General features: G+C 58.3%; 1 protein-coding gene across 1 annotated transcript; it reads right to left on the reverse strand.

The window, feature by feature from the left end:
• Positions 1-1,550: 1,550 nt before the first annotated feature.
• On the reverse strand, positions 1,551-16,857 carry EPHB4 (EPH receptor B4). Its single transcript, XM_030888485.2, has 18 exons — positions 16,794-16,857; positions 16,661-16,677; positions 16,008-16,094; positions 15,476-15,763; positions 14,110-14,506; positions 12,432-12,587; positions 11,966-12,295; positions 11,617-11,741; positions 11,138-11,303; positions 9,437-9,539; positions 9,273-9,337; positions 9,041-9,154; positions 8,703-8,950; positions 5,288-5,503; positions 4,800-4,949; positions 4,268-4,461; positions 3,968-4,123; positions 1,551-2,533 (listed from the first exon to the last, which is right to left on the reverse strand). Exons 1-18 carry the CDS (start codon positions 16,855-16,857, stop codon positions 2,404-2,406), a joined length of 3,006 nt encoding a protein of 1,001 aa, XP_030744345.2. The 3' UTR covers positions 1,551-2,403.
• Between the last annotated feature and the right edge of the window lie 936 nt (positions 16,858-17,793).

Consider the following 17,793-nt stretch of genomic DNA (forward strand, 5'->3'; position numbering starts at 1 on the left):
CCGAGAGGGTCAGCCTCACGCCACTGAGCCCGTCTTTCCCCCAAAGGGCCTAGGGATCATTCTGGAAATGAGAATAGGGTCCGGCAGGTGGCTTGCTGAGAAGGTTGGCGCTCTGCCCAGGTAGGTGCAAAGCAGTTAACCCCAAGGTGAGACCAAGGTGCCCACCACTGACTCCCCACTGCCACAGGCAGTCCACCTTGCTTAAGCTCCCAAGGTTGTACACTGCGGAGTCTGGATTCAGACGCCAAAAGGAAAGGGTTCTTGGGATGTCAGGATACTGGGTTCTAGAAGGGCCCCCTGGGATGACTAGCCCTGCAGCCACTGCCCTTTGAGGAAGTGAGACCCAGCCTACATGGTGGGAAGGGCCCAAGGAGGGAGGGGTGCCATCTAGTCAGGGCCCCCTGCCCAGCCTGGTTTCCCTTCCTGTTGCTGGGAGATGACAGGAAGCCTCAGGGAGTGTCTGCATTTGCACTGGGTACGCTCTAGCTCCCTGCTGATTCTCATGCTCTTCACCGCATCTGGACTCTTGGCCCCCGCCCCTAACTTCTGCCCTGTTCCAATGCTTGTTCTCCTCACCTGCTCTCTCAGGCCACCTTATCTAGCCTCACAGACTGATGGGAAGGAGGGCACGGGCCTGGGCCCCAGGGCCCTCATCCTGGGGCCGCCCATCCTTACCTTCCTCAGAGGACAGAGCCCCTCACACCCAACTCCTTCCCCAAACGTGGGTAGGTCAAGGAAGGGGCCAGGGGGCTCAAGAGCATTGGAGAACCCAGATTAAGAGGGGGGGGGCAGTGCTCCTTGGGAGAGAGGGGCAGTGCTGGGATTTGGGGGGGCCCCCAATGACTTCAACTCAATAGGGGAACGGAGCCAAAGCAACAGAGAAAATGGCTCCAGCTACACCTCGGTTGGCGGGGTGTGTGTGTGTGTGTGAAAGAGGAACCTCAAGATCTGCGTCAGGTGTCCTGGGGGTGCCCACACTCAGAAGCCGGCCCTCCCCACCCAGAGGCTGGGAGGATTTGCCCGGGCAGTATCCTCAATGTGAATTGTCCTCCCAGCCCAGCTACACATCCACACACACTGGGGGTCCATCTCCACCCCTCCCGAACTAATCCAGTCTCCCTCCAACCCCACATCACCTTAAAACCAAGCCCCCTGTCAGGTCCCTCTGTCTTCATCTAAGCCCCCCACTCCCCACACCCTTTTCAGGGGTGAGGGCTAAGTGCTCAAGCCAGCCCCTTCCCCTTACAGTTCCTGGCCAGGGCTGAGGCACCAGGAGAGGGGAGGAAGGGGGCTGCCCCACCCAGGAGATGCCCTAGGCTCTTGGCAGAGCCAGCTGGAACTGTTAGAAGCAGTCATTGGCAAATGACTCATCACCCACTGCTCCCCCACCCCCTACCCTGCTGGGAACCAACACCCAGCCCCCAACAGCCCTGTCTTCTCATCTTCTGACCCCCCACACTGCCTGCTGTCAGGCCCCCCCATACTCACACCCCTCTCTTTAGAAACCTGGCCCGCCCCCAGCCCCAATTCCCAATCACCCCCAGAGCTAGTACACGTCCCATTTCCTTTTATTTATACAAAAACATTTTTAAATATAATTTAAGAACCTCTCCAAGCACCCAGGCCTGGCTGTTTGCCGCCAGCACCCCACTGCCCTCATTGTGATGTCCTCCAGTCCCCTTCCCCAAGGACACTGCTTGAGGGAAATTGGGGGGGGCGGGGGCAGGGGAATGTCAGGATTATGGTCAGAACAGGAGGGGACGGTGACACAGGTCCCCTCAAGGGCCAAAGTCAGGACGAGGGTGGTTGAAAAACCAAACAAGGCAAGAGAAGACCAAAATCAGAGAGTTCAAACTCAAAACCTTCAATATGAAGGCAGCAGATGGGGGCGGGGCATGTACAAGGGGGGAGGGGCGTGCAGCCAGTTCGGTGGTGACAGCACAAGGTGGAGACACCAAAGTCCAATGATTCTGTCACTGGGCCACCACTCCACTCCCGGGCTCACAGGCTAGTCACCCTCCTCTTTGGTCTGAGGACAAGGCCCAGGGAGGTGAGGGGGCACTTGGACGGAAGCCCTAACTGGGCCCGGGCTGTGCTGTGTGGTTCCCACCCAGGCACCGCAGTGGCAGCTGAGGGGCAGGCCTTTCTCAGCGAAGGGCTCCCTCCTCCACAGTCTGGGGTCCCCCACGTTGGGGGCATTTCCACACACCCCCCACACACAGGGAGGAGTCCCCAGATCCATCCACTCTCTCCAAATTGCCAACTCCCAACCCCCTGGGTTCAAAGTGCAATCCAGTGGGGAGCAGGGAAGGGGCCTCTATGAGAGTCCGCACCCAACTCTGCCCCAGGAAGAAGGGGAGGCTTGGTCCAGGGCTCCAGGGCTGTGGGGCCCAGAGGCGCCGGTCAGTACTGAGGGGCTGGGCCTCCCGGTCCGCCTGGAGCTCCAGGCTTGGCCTGGGATTTCATGTGCTGGACGCTGGTCAGGATTTTCTTCTGGTGGCCTGCCAAGGTGACTCCAATGCGCAGCAGATCCCTGGGGGAGGAAGGGGAGGGTGGGGTGAGACCACACAGGGTGGCCTAATAGCAACACTCCTAAACCCTTGGAAGCACTGCCAGCCAATCAGAAGGGCCAACGTCAACAGTTGCCGGGCAGTTTCCGGAATAGTTAGGTGACCCTCCTGTGCAGCTACAGTAGTGGGTGAGGCTGGGTCTCTCTCCAGCTGGAGACATGGGGAACGGGGCTCCTTGAGGTGGGCAGTGGGGGCTGCGGCAGGATCTTCCAGCAGGGGTTAAGAAAGGGTGAAAATGGTGAGGGTCTGAGAGGCCCACAAAATGAGTTTAGAAGAAGGGGCTGTTATGGAGGATGGGAGACAGACGGGCAAAACCCACCCCCCACCCATCCCCACGCCCCCTCCCATCCTGCACTTGGAGACTGAAGTCAGGACAAATAGCAGGAGGCAGCAGCGGAATGGGAGAAAAAAGGCACGTCAGGTGGTGGCAGTGGGCGGGCGTTAGGCACCATGAGTGGATTCCCGCCCACTGCCACCTTGCGCACAACGGAATGAAACCCTGCCGTCCTCCTGTTGTTTAGCCCACTTCAATCATCGAGGGCCTCCGCTTTTGCAGAGGTGAGAGACACGTTAGGGGAGCCCTGGTGGCGTAGTGGTTACGAAGTTAGGCTGCTAACTGCAAGGTCAGCAGTTCGAAAACACCCGCCCGCTCTGTGGGAGAAAGGGGAGGCTTTCTTACTCCCATACGGCGTTATAGTCTTGGACACCCACAGGGGCAGGGCGACCCTGTCCCTACAGGATCCACTATGGACTGAAGGCAGTGGGTTTGGTTTTCTGGATACACCTTAGGGAGATGGGTGGCCCGCCCCGGGGCAAGGGACCCACTCAGCCCCAGAGCCTCTGGGGACTTTCCTGGTTTAAATTCCTAGTCCTCCTATTTCTGTCCTCCTAGCCTGAGGCCAGGGGAGTGCTGAGGAGAGAGATAGGAGAACAGAAAGAAGAGAGAAGTGGGGGGCGGGCATTCAGAGCACGAAGCTCCGTGTGCAGCTTGTGAAGCATCAAACCACGTAACCGGAGCTGGAGAGCATCTTGTGAACCCGTCCACTCCTCTCCTTTTAAGGGTGGGAAAGCTGCCCCGGCATTGACGCCGTGTTAACGTGGGCACAGAGGCCTGGAATGCAGTCAGATGCGCACAGACAGAGAGACAGACTGGAGGGAGGCCTGGGCGGCAGCAGCGGAGGTGCAAGGAGGAGAGGTGGGCCAGGCTGCTGGAGAGCTTGGATTCTCAGCCTGGTGATGCCTGGGGTCGAGCAACCCCTCCCTGCAGTGCCCCACGGAGCAAAGTCCCAGCAGTCCAGAGGCCCCATACTCCCTGTTCTCAGATGTCCCCGCTGGCCGCTTGGCGCTCACCACCGGCTCCTCCCCAGCCCATCCTCCAAGCCCCTGCCACGACCTACTCGGTGGAGATCTGGCTGACCAGCTCGAAGGAGCCAAACCCGGCAGCTGCGAAGCTTTCTTCGTATCTTCCCATCTTAATGGCCCGCAGCCACTCGCCCACAGAGCCGAAGGCCGAGTAGTGAGGCTGTCGCTGGTCCAGGAGCGGGTGCGAGGCCCTGGGAAGGACGAGGGGCAGGGAGGCGCTGAGTGCCAGACCCGGTCATACCCGTCGTGGCCAACCTTGGAGATGGGCAGAGACCATCCCACATACCACCAAAGGGGAGCTCTCAGGTGGTGGGCCCTCTCTCTGGGGTCCTCACCCGCCGTTCTCCCTGGCCACGATTTTGAGGCTGGCAGGGTTCCGGATCATCTTGTCGAGGGCGCTGACCACCTGCGGGAAGCGGGGCCGGCTATTCCGGTCCTTCTGCCAACAGTCCAGCATGAGCTGGTGCAGGGCGGTGGGGCAGTCGGGGGGTGGGGGCAGCCGGTAATCCTGCTCAATGGCGTTGATCACCTAGGGTGGCGGGAAGGAGGAGGTCAGGGGCATCCTGGGGAGAACCAGGATGCCAGGAGGCCCTAGAGACACCAGTGCTGGGGCCCTCCCCGAGTGACAGACCTATAAACCCCCGGGACACACGTGACTGGATACCCTGGTCACATACACCCTCCCAGCGCTGCCCAAACAGGCTTCATCAAGCCCTTGATACAAGGGTTCTTCCTGCTGCTCCCACTGTCTGAGGCCCCAGCAGCAATGGGCTCTCTGGGCCCTCCACTGACCACCCCCCCACCCCCACCCCCGTTCTGGATGAGGGTGCATGACAGGAAGGTTTGGGGTGACCACGGGACACTCACGTCCTGATTACTCATATCCCAATAAGGCCGCTCCCCAAACGACATGACCTCCCACATCACGATCCCATAGCTCCAGGCGTCACTGGCCGATGTGAACTTCCGGAAGGCAATGGCCTCCGGGGCTGTCCATCGGATGGGGATCTTGCCTCCCTACAGAAGGGGGAGGAAAAGATGAACAGAGGGGCCTCGCGGCGGCCCAGGCACCCTGTTTCCCCCTAGCTCGAACCTCGATTCCTTCCAAGACCTGAGCACCCAGCCCCCCAACTTTGCTCTCTTCCGAGTCCGAGCCCCCGCCCCTCCACCCCCCACAGGAGTCCTGCTTTCCCCGCTCCCAGAATTCCTAAGATGTCTCAGGGCCACAGCATGGTCGGTCCGGTATCTGCTTCCTGGACCAGATTCGTCCAGCCCCTGCCCCTGCCCCCGGCCTCCCATCTTCCCACCGGGCCTTAAGCACTTAGCTGGTACCCACGCCCATCTCCAAGCCCTACCAGAGAGCTGGTGTAGGTGGGATCGGAAGAGTTCTCCTCCAGGAACCGGGACAGGCCAAAGTCCGAGACCTTGCAGACCAGGTTGCTGTTGACCAGGATGTTGCGGGCGGCCAGGTCTCGGTGGACGTAGCTCATCTCCGCCAAGTACCGCATGCCCGAGGCGATGCCCCGCAGCATGCCCACCAGCTGGAGGACGGTGAACTGCCCGTCGTTCAGCTGCAGGATGGACCAGGACAGAGGGCTCGGTGAGGAGGGCCTGGCTACCTATCCCCCCCTCTGCTTTCCGATTTTTCCGCCCTGTCCCTGCTTCCGGGCCCTACTCCTCCTGTCTGTGGAGAAGTCCTGCCCACCTCCCCAGGTAAGCCAGACTCTCTTCCCTCCCTAATGTATACATTGTTTGTAACCGTTCCTATGTCTAACTTAAAAAACAAAAACAAAACCTCATTCCCATCCAGGCGATTCTGACTCACAGTGACCCTAACAGGACAGGTTAGAGCTGTCCCTGTGGGTTTCTGAGTTGGTAACCCTTTACAGGCATAGAAAGCCTCCTCTTCCTCCCGAGGGACGGCTGGTGGGTTCAAACTGCTGGCCTTGTGGTTTTCAGCCCAACACGTAACCAGGGCTATGCCACCAGGGCACCAGCATTTCAAATATAGGTACTGACTTCCGTCCTAAGGAGATGGTTTCTCAGTGTCTCTCTCAATCTGCAGGAAGAGTGCTCTACAAAAGTACTCAACCAAGGCTTTGGTCTAGGAAGCACCTTTGACGGTGACACAGGGTTCTGTCATTGGCTATCGCCTCTGCTCCTCTGTGTCACCTGTCTACAGGTGGAAACAGATTTGTGCAGTTGAAGTGGCCCCCTCGAGTAGCCTCTGGGTCAGCCGGGTGGGCTTTGCAAGAGAACAGTAAAGACCTGGGGTATGATCCGTGACCACAGAGCCCAAACCAAGGACTCAAAGCACCTTGACTTTTACAGGGTTTACTCTTAACAGCTAAACCCATCGGTCCCTGATGGCTAACTCATCCCATCTTAGGGGTTCAGCTAGGACGCAGAGGACCCTCTGAAACCGCCTGGGGTTGGCAACACAGAATCCAAATTCCAAATTCTTAATCCTGCCTCCATCCCAGTTGCATCTCAACAAACAACCCACAGCCATCAAGTCGGTTCCGACTCACAGCAGCCCACAGAACGGGCTAGAATTGGCCGGGTTTCTGAAGACAGGAGTAGAAAGCCTCTTCTTTCTCCCGCAGAGCAGCTGGTGGCTTTGAACTGCTAACCTTGTGGTTAGCAGCCCAACGTGTAAGCATTGCAACTCAGTTCTTGGAAATGCTACTCACCCAGCTGCTCAGGCCTAAACCCGGGTGTCCTGTGATTCCCCCGCTCTAGCCCCCATTACCCAGAATCCACCAGCTAGTTCTAGTTCTGCTTTCACAACCGATCCCCTATCCAACCCCTTCTCTCCACCTTAGTGCAACTCCAGTCTGGAGCCTACAGTCATGTCCTCGCCAGCTTCCCAGCTCTTGGCCCATCACACAGACAAAGGGGTCGTGTGACACCCCCTCACTCTGGCTTAAATCCCACTGACGGCTTCCCCTCTCACATTGATTAAGATCCAAATTCCAGCAGCCACCAGCAGCAGCCTCCTGACCTAGTAGCCTCCCTCTGCAGCGCCCCTGATCTTCCTGCCTCCTCTACCCCCTGGCCCCTAGGTACCCTCCCGACCTCAAGGCTGGCCTTCGACACAGATGCCATCTCTCCTGAAACAGGCCTTCGTAGGTCCAACAGCAGCCCCTCTGTGACAAGGGAGCAACACGCAGGAGAGGGCAGGCTGTCCTCACCCTACTCTAGAGGGCCCCGAACTGCTCCCGGGGAGGCGCAGGGCCCACTCTCTGACAGGACCTAGGATGCAGTCCAGTTGCTGTGCCAACCGTGAACTTAGGAAAACGTGGACTAGAAACTTCCACTTCAGGAAAGACAGAGAAGCCAGCTGAACGGCCCCACGCGGAAGAATCCAATAACCCAGAGGTGGCGTCTCAGGAGACAGCTGACCTGGCTCCTCAGCAGATCAACAATGAACCACTCTGCGCTTCAAGAGACAATCCGGCGGTGGAGAACACTTTCAAGACCACAGAGATAGCTTCCTCTTCAAGAGGTACCATGGCGACGAAAGAAACCACTTTAATTCTGTTACATGCACGATCACTTTGCTCTGTGGGGACATGGCTTGATCGTTTCAGAAAGGTGTGCAGAGAAAGCAAGCTCACTAGCCTGGAGTCGAAACTCCAGGGCGAAACTGTCCCCACAGGTTTCCAAGACTAGAGCTCTTTCCGGGAGCAGAAAAGCTGATCTTTCTCCCAAGGAGCAGCTGGTGGGCTCAAACTGCTGACCTTGCCGTTAGCAGCCCAATGCATAATCACAACGCCACGTTCAATAAATCCAACCCCACTGCCATGAGTCAGTTCAGACTCCTAAAGACCGTACAGGACAGGACAGACAGGGCCCTGGGGTCATCTAAGGCTGCAAATATTGACAGGAGCAGAAAGCCTCATCTTTCTCCCAAGAAGCGGCTGATGGGTTTGAACTGCTGGCTTTGCAGTTAGCAGCCCAACGTGTAACCCATTATGCCAACTGGGCTCACCATGGTGAGGAAAACCTGCTCAATCAAGTGACCAAAACAAAGCACACTCTTCCCACCTCATCCCCAGCCACCTTGCCGTTTACGTCAGTATTTTTTTAAATGGCTGATTTTTTAAGAAAGCCTACGCGCTTACTTCTAAATTCAGTCTGCCTTTCCACGGTCAGCTCCCCAAGAGCTGACACTTTGTCGGCCTCGTTCACGGCCCCGTCCCTGGACTTGAGTCGTGGTGGTGGTGCTTAGGTGCCATTCACAGCGACCCGACGCACGGCACAACAAAGCAGACCTTGGAGCCCATCGCTGCGCCACCGTGACGCAATGGCTCCCAGGCCGAGAGCATTATTTAAATCCACGCATGGGAGGCGCTCAGTAGATATTTGCCCAAAGAACAAACAGCAATCCTCTGTACCCCAGGGGCATCTGTCCCCCAGAGAAGCCAGTCCCAAGCCTCAAAGAAGGAAAGGCCAGCCACAGGAGGGAGGGCCAAGAAGCCCTGGTGATGGCCCAAAGATGAGTGGTTCGAAGCCACCGACCAGTACCAAAGAAGAAAGACGGATTGGTTTGGTTCAGTCAGGACAGGGCTCAAGAGGACCCAGTGAAGGCAGGTCTACTTTTGACACGCCACCCAAGAGGTAACCCTGAGGTGGCTCAGTGGCAGCCGGGGACAGCAGAACTCGGCTGCAGGAGAGAGGCTGGAGAGAAAGTAGGTGGGCCGTCTGTCCTGAGCTCTCGGGGAGGGCGCAGGGGGTGGGCACGAGGCTCTCACGCCGGGCGCTCACCCGCAGGAAGGAGTCCAAGGCGCCGTTCTCCATGAATTCCGTGAGGATCATGACGGGCACGCTGTTGGTGACCACGCCCTCCAAGCGGATGATGTTGGGGTGCTCAAACTGGCCCATGATGGACGCCTCGCTCAGAAACTCCCGCCGCTGCCGCTCCGTGTAGCCCCCCTTCAGGGTCTTGATGGCCACGCAGCTCTCCTTCTTGCCTGGGGCCTTGAGCCGCCCCCGGCACACCTCGCCAAACTCACCTGGGGGAGACGCAGGGGCACCCCAAATCAGCTTCCTGCTCCGCGCCAGCTTCCCGGTCCCACGTGCCCGCCCAGCGGCCTTCCGCGTACCTGCGCCAATGACCTCCTCGATCTTCACATAGGAGACGTCAATTTCCTTTGCAAACTCCCTCACGGCCTCATTGGGATCTTCATAAGTGAAGGGGTCGATATAGACCTTCGTACCTGCAGAAGTGGGCGGAGTGCCTCCTTCGTCAGGGGCTCTTCCCACTGGGCCCTCGGCCACGCCTGGCTCCGGGCGCCTCCTCTCAGCCCTTAGCCCCTCGGGGCCAGGTCTACCCACCGTGCCCGATGAGATACTGTCCGTGTTTGTCGGAGTACTCTGCTTCTCGCCCGCTGCTCTGCTTCCTGCGGAGGAGGAAGCAAAAGGTAAAACAAGAGTCAGAGGGCTGGGGCAGGGAGGGAGGAGCGGGGTCGGCGAGGCCTCCCAGTGCCCAGCACGCTCACCTGAGGCAGATGACGGCTATGATGACCACCAGCAGGACCAGCACCACGCCCACGACGGCCGTGCCTGCAATGAGGGCCAGCTGCTCCCGCCAACTCTCATTCTCTGTGAAGAAACTGCCGGAAGTCAGGGAGGCCCCGGCTGCAGCCTCTGGGGAGGGAGCGGGGCCCCTGGGTGGAGAGAGGACGACAGGCCAGGCAAGGCCAGGGGTCCACAGTGATTCTCACACGGCACCTAACAGGCCCACGGGCAGGAGGGGACATTGCCCAACCTCGTCCCCACCAGGAGCCATGGGGATGCTGTTGGGTAAGTGCTGGACTGCTAACCGCCAGGTCCCAAACCACCGGCCGCTCTGCGGGAGAAAGACGCGGCTGTCTGTTCCCATACAGACTCGCAGCCTCGGAAACCCTATGTGCGCCAGCATCGGCTCCCCGGCAGTGGGCTTGCTATCATGGGAGCACTTTTGATGTTTGTCCTGTTAAAAGCTGTGGCATCCGCACTCCTTTCTGTTTTGAGTGAGAGCTTCCAAATACTGAAAGTTCTATTTCTAGCCAAAAGAGAAGAAGAAGCGCCAAGAGCCTATGAACTCAGGAGTGGGTAACGATAGTGGGGCCCTCACTCCGTACCCTTGTGAGGCGGGCACAGGACCAGGCAGGGTTCCACCCTTTGGGGAACCTACCACCTCCCCCCCATTGGACTGCTGGATGGACACAGGCTACCGTACAGATGAGTCTTGGACACGTGCCTTGTGAGAGACCTGGATGTGAGGGATCACATCCTACGTGAAGATCTAAAAACCCCAAGCCAAACTCACTGCCTTCGAGTCGATTCTAACTCACAGCGACCCCAGTGGATAAGGCAGAACTGTCCCTGTGAGTTTCTGAGACAGTCACTCTGTGCTGGGGTGGAAAGCCTCATCGGGCTTCAGTGGAGCAGTTGGTGGTCCTGAACTGCTGATCTTGTGGTCAGCAGCCCAAAGTGTAACCACTATGCCACCAGGGCTCCTTACAGGAAAGACACCCACCCCCACCCACCCCCGCCGCAAAGGGCAAAACCAGAGAAGACTGGAAGTAAGATTAGTGGTTGCCAGGGTGCCGGGTATACGGAAGGGCTGGGGCTGACAGGCTAAGGGTGCTGAACAAGTTCTAAGCTGGACTGCGGCGGCGGCAGCTTGGAACAATGAATGAAGAGGTGTCGGAACGATTTCTCAATGCAGCTTTGCAGCAAAACAGGGCTGAACCCACTGGCCCTGCTCACAAGTCATGTGCAACCTTGTTTCCTTTTGGAAGTCCTGCAAAGGAGGCTTCCATCCACACCTGTCCACTGGAAGAGGTCAAGTTTGGGCAAAGGCCACATGGGAGGTGGGCAGTGAGCCAGACTCCTGCCCAGCAGGGCTTCACACCCAGGTTCTTGTCAATAAACCAGTGGTTCTCAACCTTCCTCATGCCGAGACCCCTTAATACAGTTCCTCATGTTGTGGTGACCGCCCCCACCATAAAATTATTTTTGTTGCTACTTCATCACTGTCGTTTTGCTACTGTGATGAATCGGGCGACCCCTGGGAAAGGGTCGTTCGGCCCCCAGGTTGAGAACTGTTGCAATAGGCCCAAAAGCCATGTGGCTAGGGGTGGGGAGGGCACAGGGTCCTGTGGGTCGGGGGCCAGCTTTCTACTGGTGGGTGGGCAGCTCCCTGGCTCACTCACCGTCCAGCTGGGTCTGGCTGTGGTGCTCCTGGCCAAAGGGCCCGTAGCCAGCCTCAGACCGCGCCCGCACCTGGACCAGGTAGTTGACTCCCCGCTTCAGCCCTTGAAGCTCCACCTTGTTTTCTGCCGTCTTCAGGAACCGCACGCTGCTGGGGCCCTCTGCGCCCTGTCCAGGAGGAGGGGCTAGCCGTCAGCCGGGGCTCCCAGGCTCCCCTGCCTACGCCCACCAGGCACTCCCACTGGGTGGCCCCCACCTCTGGCACTGCAGACCTGGTAAGGGACCGGCGAGGCTTGGAGGGTTAGCTAAGCCCCAGACCAGGTTTTACTATTGTGGTCACACAACTCAGTAGGGGAGGTGCTGCTGTCATGGTCATTAGACAGATGGGACAATGGAGGCTTGGCCCCAGGCCACACAGCTAGCTGGGACTCTCCCAGGCCCTGGGGCATGATCCACCCCCAGGGCCAGAGGCTGACCTCACCTTCTCATGGTACTTGACCTCGTAGTCCAGCACAGCCCCGCTGGGCGCTTGGGGGACAGTCCAGGTCAGGGTCAGGCTGCTGCTTGAAGACCACGTCACCTGGATGTCGGACACGGCAGGGGGCACTGCGAGAGAGGAGACAGGACATTGGGGCCCCTCCGCTCAGCAGGCTGGTCCCTTGTCTGTTCCTTCCTCGCTGAGTCCCCTTGTCCAGCGGAAAGTTTACATAGCGTCTCCGACTCTCGGGCCTGCCCCCTGGCCCATCCCCTGCTATTTCTCCGCCAGCTGGTCCGACCCTCTCTATGGCCTCTCCCGTGTGCCCGTGGGCTGCCCTGGCGCCCTCTCTCACCCTGGCGGTCGGTGGTGACATTGACAGGCTCGAAGGGCACCGGACCCGAGGCTAAGAAGGAAACCCCGTTCAGGGCGGAGACCTCCAAGGTATAGGTGACGGCAGGACGTAGCCCCCGAACGGCCACCCAGGGCTCCACCAAGTTCCGGGGTCCGGGGTCGAAGGTCAGGTCTCCGCAGGGGGTGCAGGGGGCCCCCGGGCGGCACTCTCGGCAGCGGAGCGAGTAGGTGAGGTCGTCTCTGCCGCCAGACTCCAGCGGGGCGCTCCATTCCAGGCGGAGGGTGGACCCGTTCAGTCGGGAAATCACGCTACGGGGCGCAGAGGGAGGGGCTGCGAGACAGCAGGGGGTCAGTGTGTTCTGCTCTGGGGGTGGCACCCCAGGGTCACAGGGGAGAAACCCCAGGGGTGGGGGCCCATCCCAGAGGTCCGCACCCTCTGCCCCGATGAACCAGGCTTGATCACTTACTGGTACAGGGTGCACCCCAGGGGTCCGTGGGAGCCCGGAAGTACCCGTTTCGGCACTGGCAGTAGTTGGAGCTAATGGTGTTGGTGTGGCTGTTGGCTGGGCATGGCTGGCAGGACCCCTCCCCTGCCTGGGGCTTAAAGGTGCCCTGGGCACAGGCTGAGAGAGAGAAAAAAGTGTCCGTCAAGACTCACACAACCCTAAGGAGCCCCATGAAGGTCCCAACAGGGAGAAGGGAAGGGGTGCCTGTGAAGCCCCCCGTCTGAGAGGGCACCCTCTCCCTTCAGGGCACAGGATGCCCTCCTAAAGACCCTGACTCCCCCTTGGCAGCCTGGTGATGCTTCTGTGCTCAGGATGAACTGAAATGCCCACCATAAAAGAGGCAGGGCATAAGTGGGCCCGATTATGAAGCGCTAATTGCTAAAACATGAATAGACATGTTTATGATACAGCAAACGTGTGCACTCCTATTATTACTAAGATATAGTGGCGGATCTAATAACCCTTGCCATGCCAGAGCGCCATGGAGGGAAAACGGCTATCCGGAGAACAGTTATCTGGAAGCAGCTGTCCTGGGCATGCGCTGGGAAAATGGGCAGGGGAGAAAATGTCCAGTCTGGTCCAATGACTGCTGGGTCTACAGTCCACATAGAAGCAACAGCCCAACGCCAGGTAAGGGAAGTCCAGTCCGCTACATTCTGACCGTAAACATTCTGCTCTACAGCTATATGGTCTTACCACCTTTATTATTGTTTTCTTCCATCAAAGTTCACCAGAACAAATAAACAAAAACCACATCAAAATAAAAAACATGGGCATTGAGTTGATTCCAGCTCACAGTGACCCTACATAGGGTCCAGAGACTGAATCTTTACTGGAGCGGATGGCTTCATCTGGCTGGTGGGTTTGAACCACCGACTTTTGTGTTTAGCATGTCACTTGCCTAGCTCCCGGTGCCAACGAGATGCCTTGCAAAGTTCACAGGTCTGGTGTTCCATTCCAGCCACAAAACCCAAGTTAGGAACTCCTGCTCTCAGGAAAAGGCCTTCTAAAAAGCTGGAAAGGGGGAACCCATCCCAACCAACTGATGTTTAACCCCCTCCCCCTTACACCTTATAATGTATCAAGGGTTCCCAAGGGTGGAGGCAGGGGAGGAAAAAAGAGCTGATACCAAGGGCTCAAGTAGAAAGAAAATGCTTTGAAAAGGATGATGGCAACATATGTACAAATGTGCTTGATACAATGGATGTCTGGATTGTTCTAAGAGCTGTAAGAACCCTCAACAAAATGATTTATAATAAAAAAAAGAAAAAAAACCTCGATTCATTCCTCCCCTCAAAAAATGCTTATGAAGAATTTAATATCCATAAACTAGAGGCAAACCCCAAACGATTAAGAATTGAGATCACGTTGCCACTGTTCTCTGAGGAGAGCCGCCTCTGTCCAGAAAGGAGTTAGAATTGGCATGAGAGAAGAGTCCACCGGATGTGACGGGGAACGCTCAGAACTATAGAGCAAGAGGCGCTCTGAAAACAAGGCCTCCAGGTAGATTAGGATCCAAGACAGTGAAACATATAAGATGGAAATTTAAAATGTGGGTCCTATCTGGAGTTGGGGACACCCCCTCCCTCTCCCAATCATGGACGGAGGCAAGCTTCCAAGGGGCGTTGTCATTCCTTACCTCGGCACCTGGTATTGCCCTCAGCTGCCTCAAACCCTACAGCACAGCTACAGCCTGTGACCAGCTGCTCTGCCCACTGGCCATCCTCCCGGCAGTAGAGGCTGGGGCTGGGGCCAGAGGCAGGCACAGCATCGGCCACGCAGCTCCCGGCCACAGGCACCACGAGCTCTCGAGGCACAGTCTCTGGGAAGCGAGTCAGGTTCACGGTCAGCTGAGCGCACTTCTTATAGAAGAGGTGCAGGGACAGCAGGGCCATGCAGGCACCCTGGTCCTGGAAGGCCAGGTAGAAGCCGGCCTTGGTGAGCGGGCCCAAGCGCAAGGTCTTGACATTCGCCTTCCCAGTGGCCTCAGCCCCAGGGCGTTTCCGGGTCAGGTGCTCAGCAGCCACTGTGTCCACCTGCCAGGTTGGGGAAAGAGACTCACTGTGATTGCCCTTCACTCTCCTGAAGGTCAGGAGGCCTCCCTTGTTCCCAGCTCACCCTCTCCTTCACCTCCTCCATTTCCTGTAGCAGAGCCTTCTCTCGTCTCCCCTAGCACAAGTGTTTCGCGGCGTGCCCCAACATTATCCACGAATACTGGCATGAGCTCCTCGGATGTATCCAGCCCCTGACCTGCACCCCCTTGGCTGTCTCTGCCCTCACTACGCAAACACTCATCCACACCTACCCTAGGCCCGCCTCCGAGCTCAGCGCCATGGAAACGGAAATGAAGGGAATGTGGATAAATTATATAAAGTATGTTGAGTGCTGGGACAGGCCTATGAATAGAGTGTGGAAGGCCCTGGGGCAGGGATTATCGGCAAAGGCGTCACAGAGACCGCTAGGTTGGAACTAAAAGACAAGTAGGAGCAGAGAGATGAAGGCTGAAAGGAGGCTCCAGCAGAGGTGTGGGGTGTTATGGGAAAAGTGGAGAGGGGCCCACACACCACGGGCAAAGAAGGTGCGGAAGGCTTGGGCCTCCCCCAGGTGCCAGATCAGGCAGCTGGGTGTCATTCTGCTGTCTGTCTGTCACCTCATTGCCTACACACCCTCTCCCTGCCATCCGGTCGATGCCGACTCATGGCAACCCTACACAGCATCATAGAACTGCCCCGGTGAGTTTCCAAAACGGTAACTGTTTACGGGATTAGAAAGCCCTGCCTTTTACCTGCTGCAGAATGGCTGGTGGTTTCGAACCCGGGGACCTTGCGGATCGCAGCCCAATGGCCAACCATTATGAGGAGCCAGGGCTCCTCGGTTACCTCTTAAGACCCCCTGAACCCTTCTCCAAACTTAAGCCACCTGCTTCGCAGCCCCCAGCTCTCCCTGCCAAGGGCCTTGGGAGCATCCCTTAGCCTGGAGACCCCCTGTCTCAAGTGGCCCAGCACCTTGATGTAGGGGTTCTCCATCCAGGCCGGGGTGAGGGCTGTGGCTGTGTCGGCGTTGCTCTCGTAGTAGAAGACGGTGAAAGTCTCCTTGCAGGTGCGCCCGGCCTGGGGCAGGGAGAGGCACTCCAGCATGGTGAAGCGCAGGGTGGCGTACACGTGGACGGCGCCCCGCCGAGGGACCCAGCCAGTGCGAAGCCAGTGGGCCGTGCCTGGGGACCGCTGCAGGTCACACACCTCGTAGGTCCGCACGCTGTGTTGCTCTTCGTCCAGGCCGCTCACCTCCTCCCACTGGGGAGACAGGTAGGTGTCAGCGAGGGGACGGCTGGGGTCACAGCTAGCTCTGCCGGGGTCTGAGATGGTGCGCAAGGGCAGTTTTTTAATAAAGTATTGGGGAGGGGGCTGCTGAGGAAGGGGCAGCAGTATTGAGGAGACTCCAGAGCAAGGGCTCCAGGTCTAAAACAGGGGTTCTGCACACTTGTCATTGTCACCCACCCTCCCACTCCAAACTCCAGGTCCTGGGCCCAGTCCTTACCTGCCCTTCCACCTGAGGGTAAGTCACCCACTTCAGGTCGGCGGTTTCCAATTTCGTGTTCAGTAGGGTTTCTAAGGCAGACAGAGACTAGGGAGCTCAGAATCGGGGGAAGAGAGGCAAAGGATCCTTCTACACAGGGTCAGGGGGCTCAGGCACGCCCCTCCACTTTTGCCTCTCTTTCTGGGTGTCAGCACCACCCGTAATGGCAGGCTGGAAGAAGGGGTAACTTTCCAGCTGCGACCTAGCCCTGACCCCCATGATGGCCAAAGGGTTACTGGCTTGGGGAATACCCCTCCAGGCCTACCGACTGCCTGCCTTCTCTGTCTCCCCCACTTCTACTCTTTGCCACGTCCCACTCCCTTTATGACAAACACCCAGATCCTAGTTCCCTCCTGGAAGGTGGTGTTCTGCCCCTGGAGCCCAGCCTTGTGGACACCCCAGCCCCCGGGAACCCCCCATGCCTCCACCCTCCGCCTGGACTCCCCCACCAAGGGAGCTGCCTTAGCCCAGCAGAGCAGGAGGGGAGGAAGTACTGGAGGCCAGGGTGCTTGGGTTCCCGCCCTGGTCCCCACTGAGGCCCCACATCTGCATTTGGTTAAGAGAAGAAAAAGGGGAGGAGATTTTAGGGGTGTTAGGGCAGGGGCTGAACACACCTGGCTCCACTCCGGCACTGGGGGGAAGGGAAGGGGACAGGCTCTGGTGAGAGGGGGGCACCAGGAGAAGCCCCACAACTCTTGGCAGTGAGGGCAGGTAGGAAAATCCCCTCAGTAGAGGCAAAGCGGGCACCTGGGTGGGGGGCAGGGGGCCCGCAGAAGGGCCGGCAGCACACCTGAGCCCAGAACTCCCCCATGGAGGCTGCAGGAAGAGGGAAGGGAGGGTGGGGAGGTAGGGAGCAGGAATGCAGGGGTGTCCATGGGGCCAATGGGAACCTAGCCAGCCTGAGGTGAGCTCCAGCCCTTGTGGGTGGTGGGAGACAGCCCGTCAGGGACAGGATGCCCGGGTTCTGGGAAGGGGGTGGACAGAGGCAGGCAGCCGTCTCCACCCTCCATTGTTGCAGCCTCGATAGTGTTTTCCGGTGTCCCATTTACACACAGTCAGTCTCAGGCCTGTTTCAGGGCTGTCAGCTTGGCCCTCACTCACTTTCTCTCACCCATCCCCTTCTCTGGGTCCCCTCAGGTCCCCTCTTCCTCCTCCCCTCCTCCCCGATCTCAGACAGTCCCCACTCCCCTTCCCCACGGGCTCAGAGCTGTTTCCTACTCTCCCTCTTTCCCTCAGCCCTGGAGCACGTGACCCTGGGTAAAAGACCTCGCAGCTCGCAGCCTAGGTCTCCCTGTTGGCAAAACAGGCCCATGAATCCCTCCTAGCCCCAGGGTTGTTGAAACAAGGAAAAGCAGCCTTCCTTGTAAAGTGCTTTTGCACAAACCTAGTGCTCCGGAGCACGCTCAGGTGGCCCAAACTAGATAGTAGGACTCCCTCCACCTCTTCCCCTTTCCCCTTCCCTCTGTCTCCCTCCTCCCTCTCCATTGCCCCCTTCTCCTTTCTGTGAACTAGGAACACACACCCCCACACACACACACACACATCCACATCCAGTCTTTGAGCCCCAGTCCAAAGCAGGGCTCAGTCTGCACAAGGGTTTTCTAACTGCCTTTGAGTGATCCTCCCTCAGCAATCCACCCCCCACCCCAGGCCGGCCCACTCCCCAGAGACCCCTTTGATTCCAGGCAGAGCAAGGAGGGAAGAGGCCCATTACAGAAAGGAGATTAGGGACCCCAGGAGGGCTTAC

Source organism: Echinops telfairi, unplaced genomic scaffold (genome assembly GCF_000313985.2).
Source record: "Echinops telfairi isolate 266 unplaced genomic scaffold, ASM31398v2 ScPeMD7_5;HRSCAF=22, whole genome shotgun sequence".
In the NCBI taxonomy this organism is placed as follows: domain Eukaryota; kingdom Metazoa; phylum Chordata; class Mammalia; order Afrosoricida; family Tenrecidae; genus Echinops; species Echinops telfairi.

What these genes read in the sequence shown, in the direction of transcription:
- EPHB4 (XM_030888485.2), bottom strand. Translation starts at nt 16,857, where the DNA reads ATGGGGGAGTTCTGGGCTCAGGTGTGCTGCCGGCCCTTCTGCGGGCCC. An exon ending in CCTTGGACTCCTTCCTGCGG is followed by an intron (nt 5,504 to 8,702) that starts GTGAGCGCCCGG and finishes TCCATCCTGCAG; the next exon opens with CTGAACGACGGGCAGTTCAC. An exon ending in GGGATATGAGTAATCAGGAC is followed by an intron (nt 4,462 to 4,799) that starts GTGAGTGTCCCG and finishes CCGCCACCCTAG; the next exon opens with GTGATCAACGCCATTGAGCA.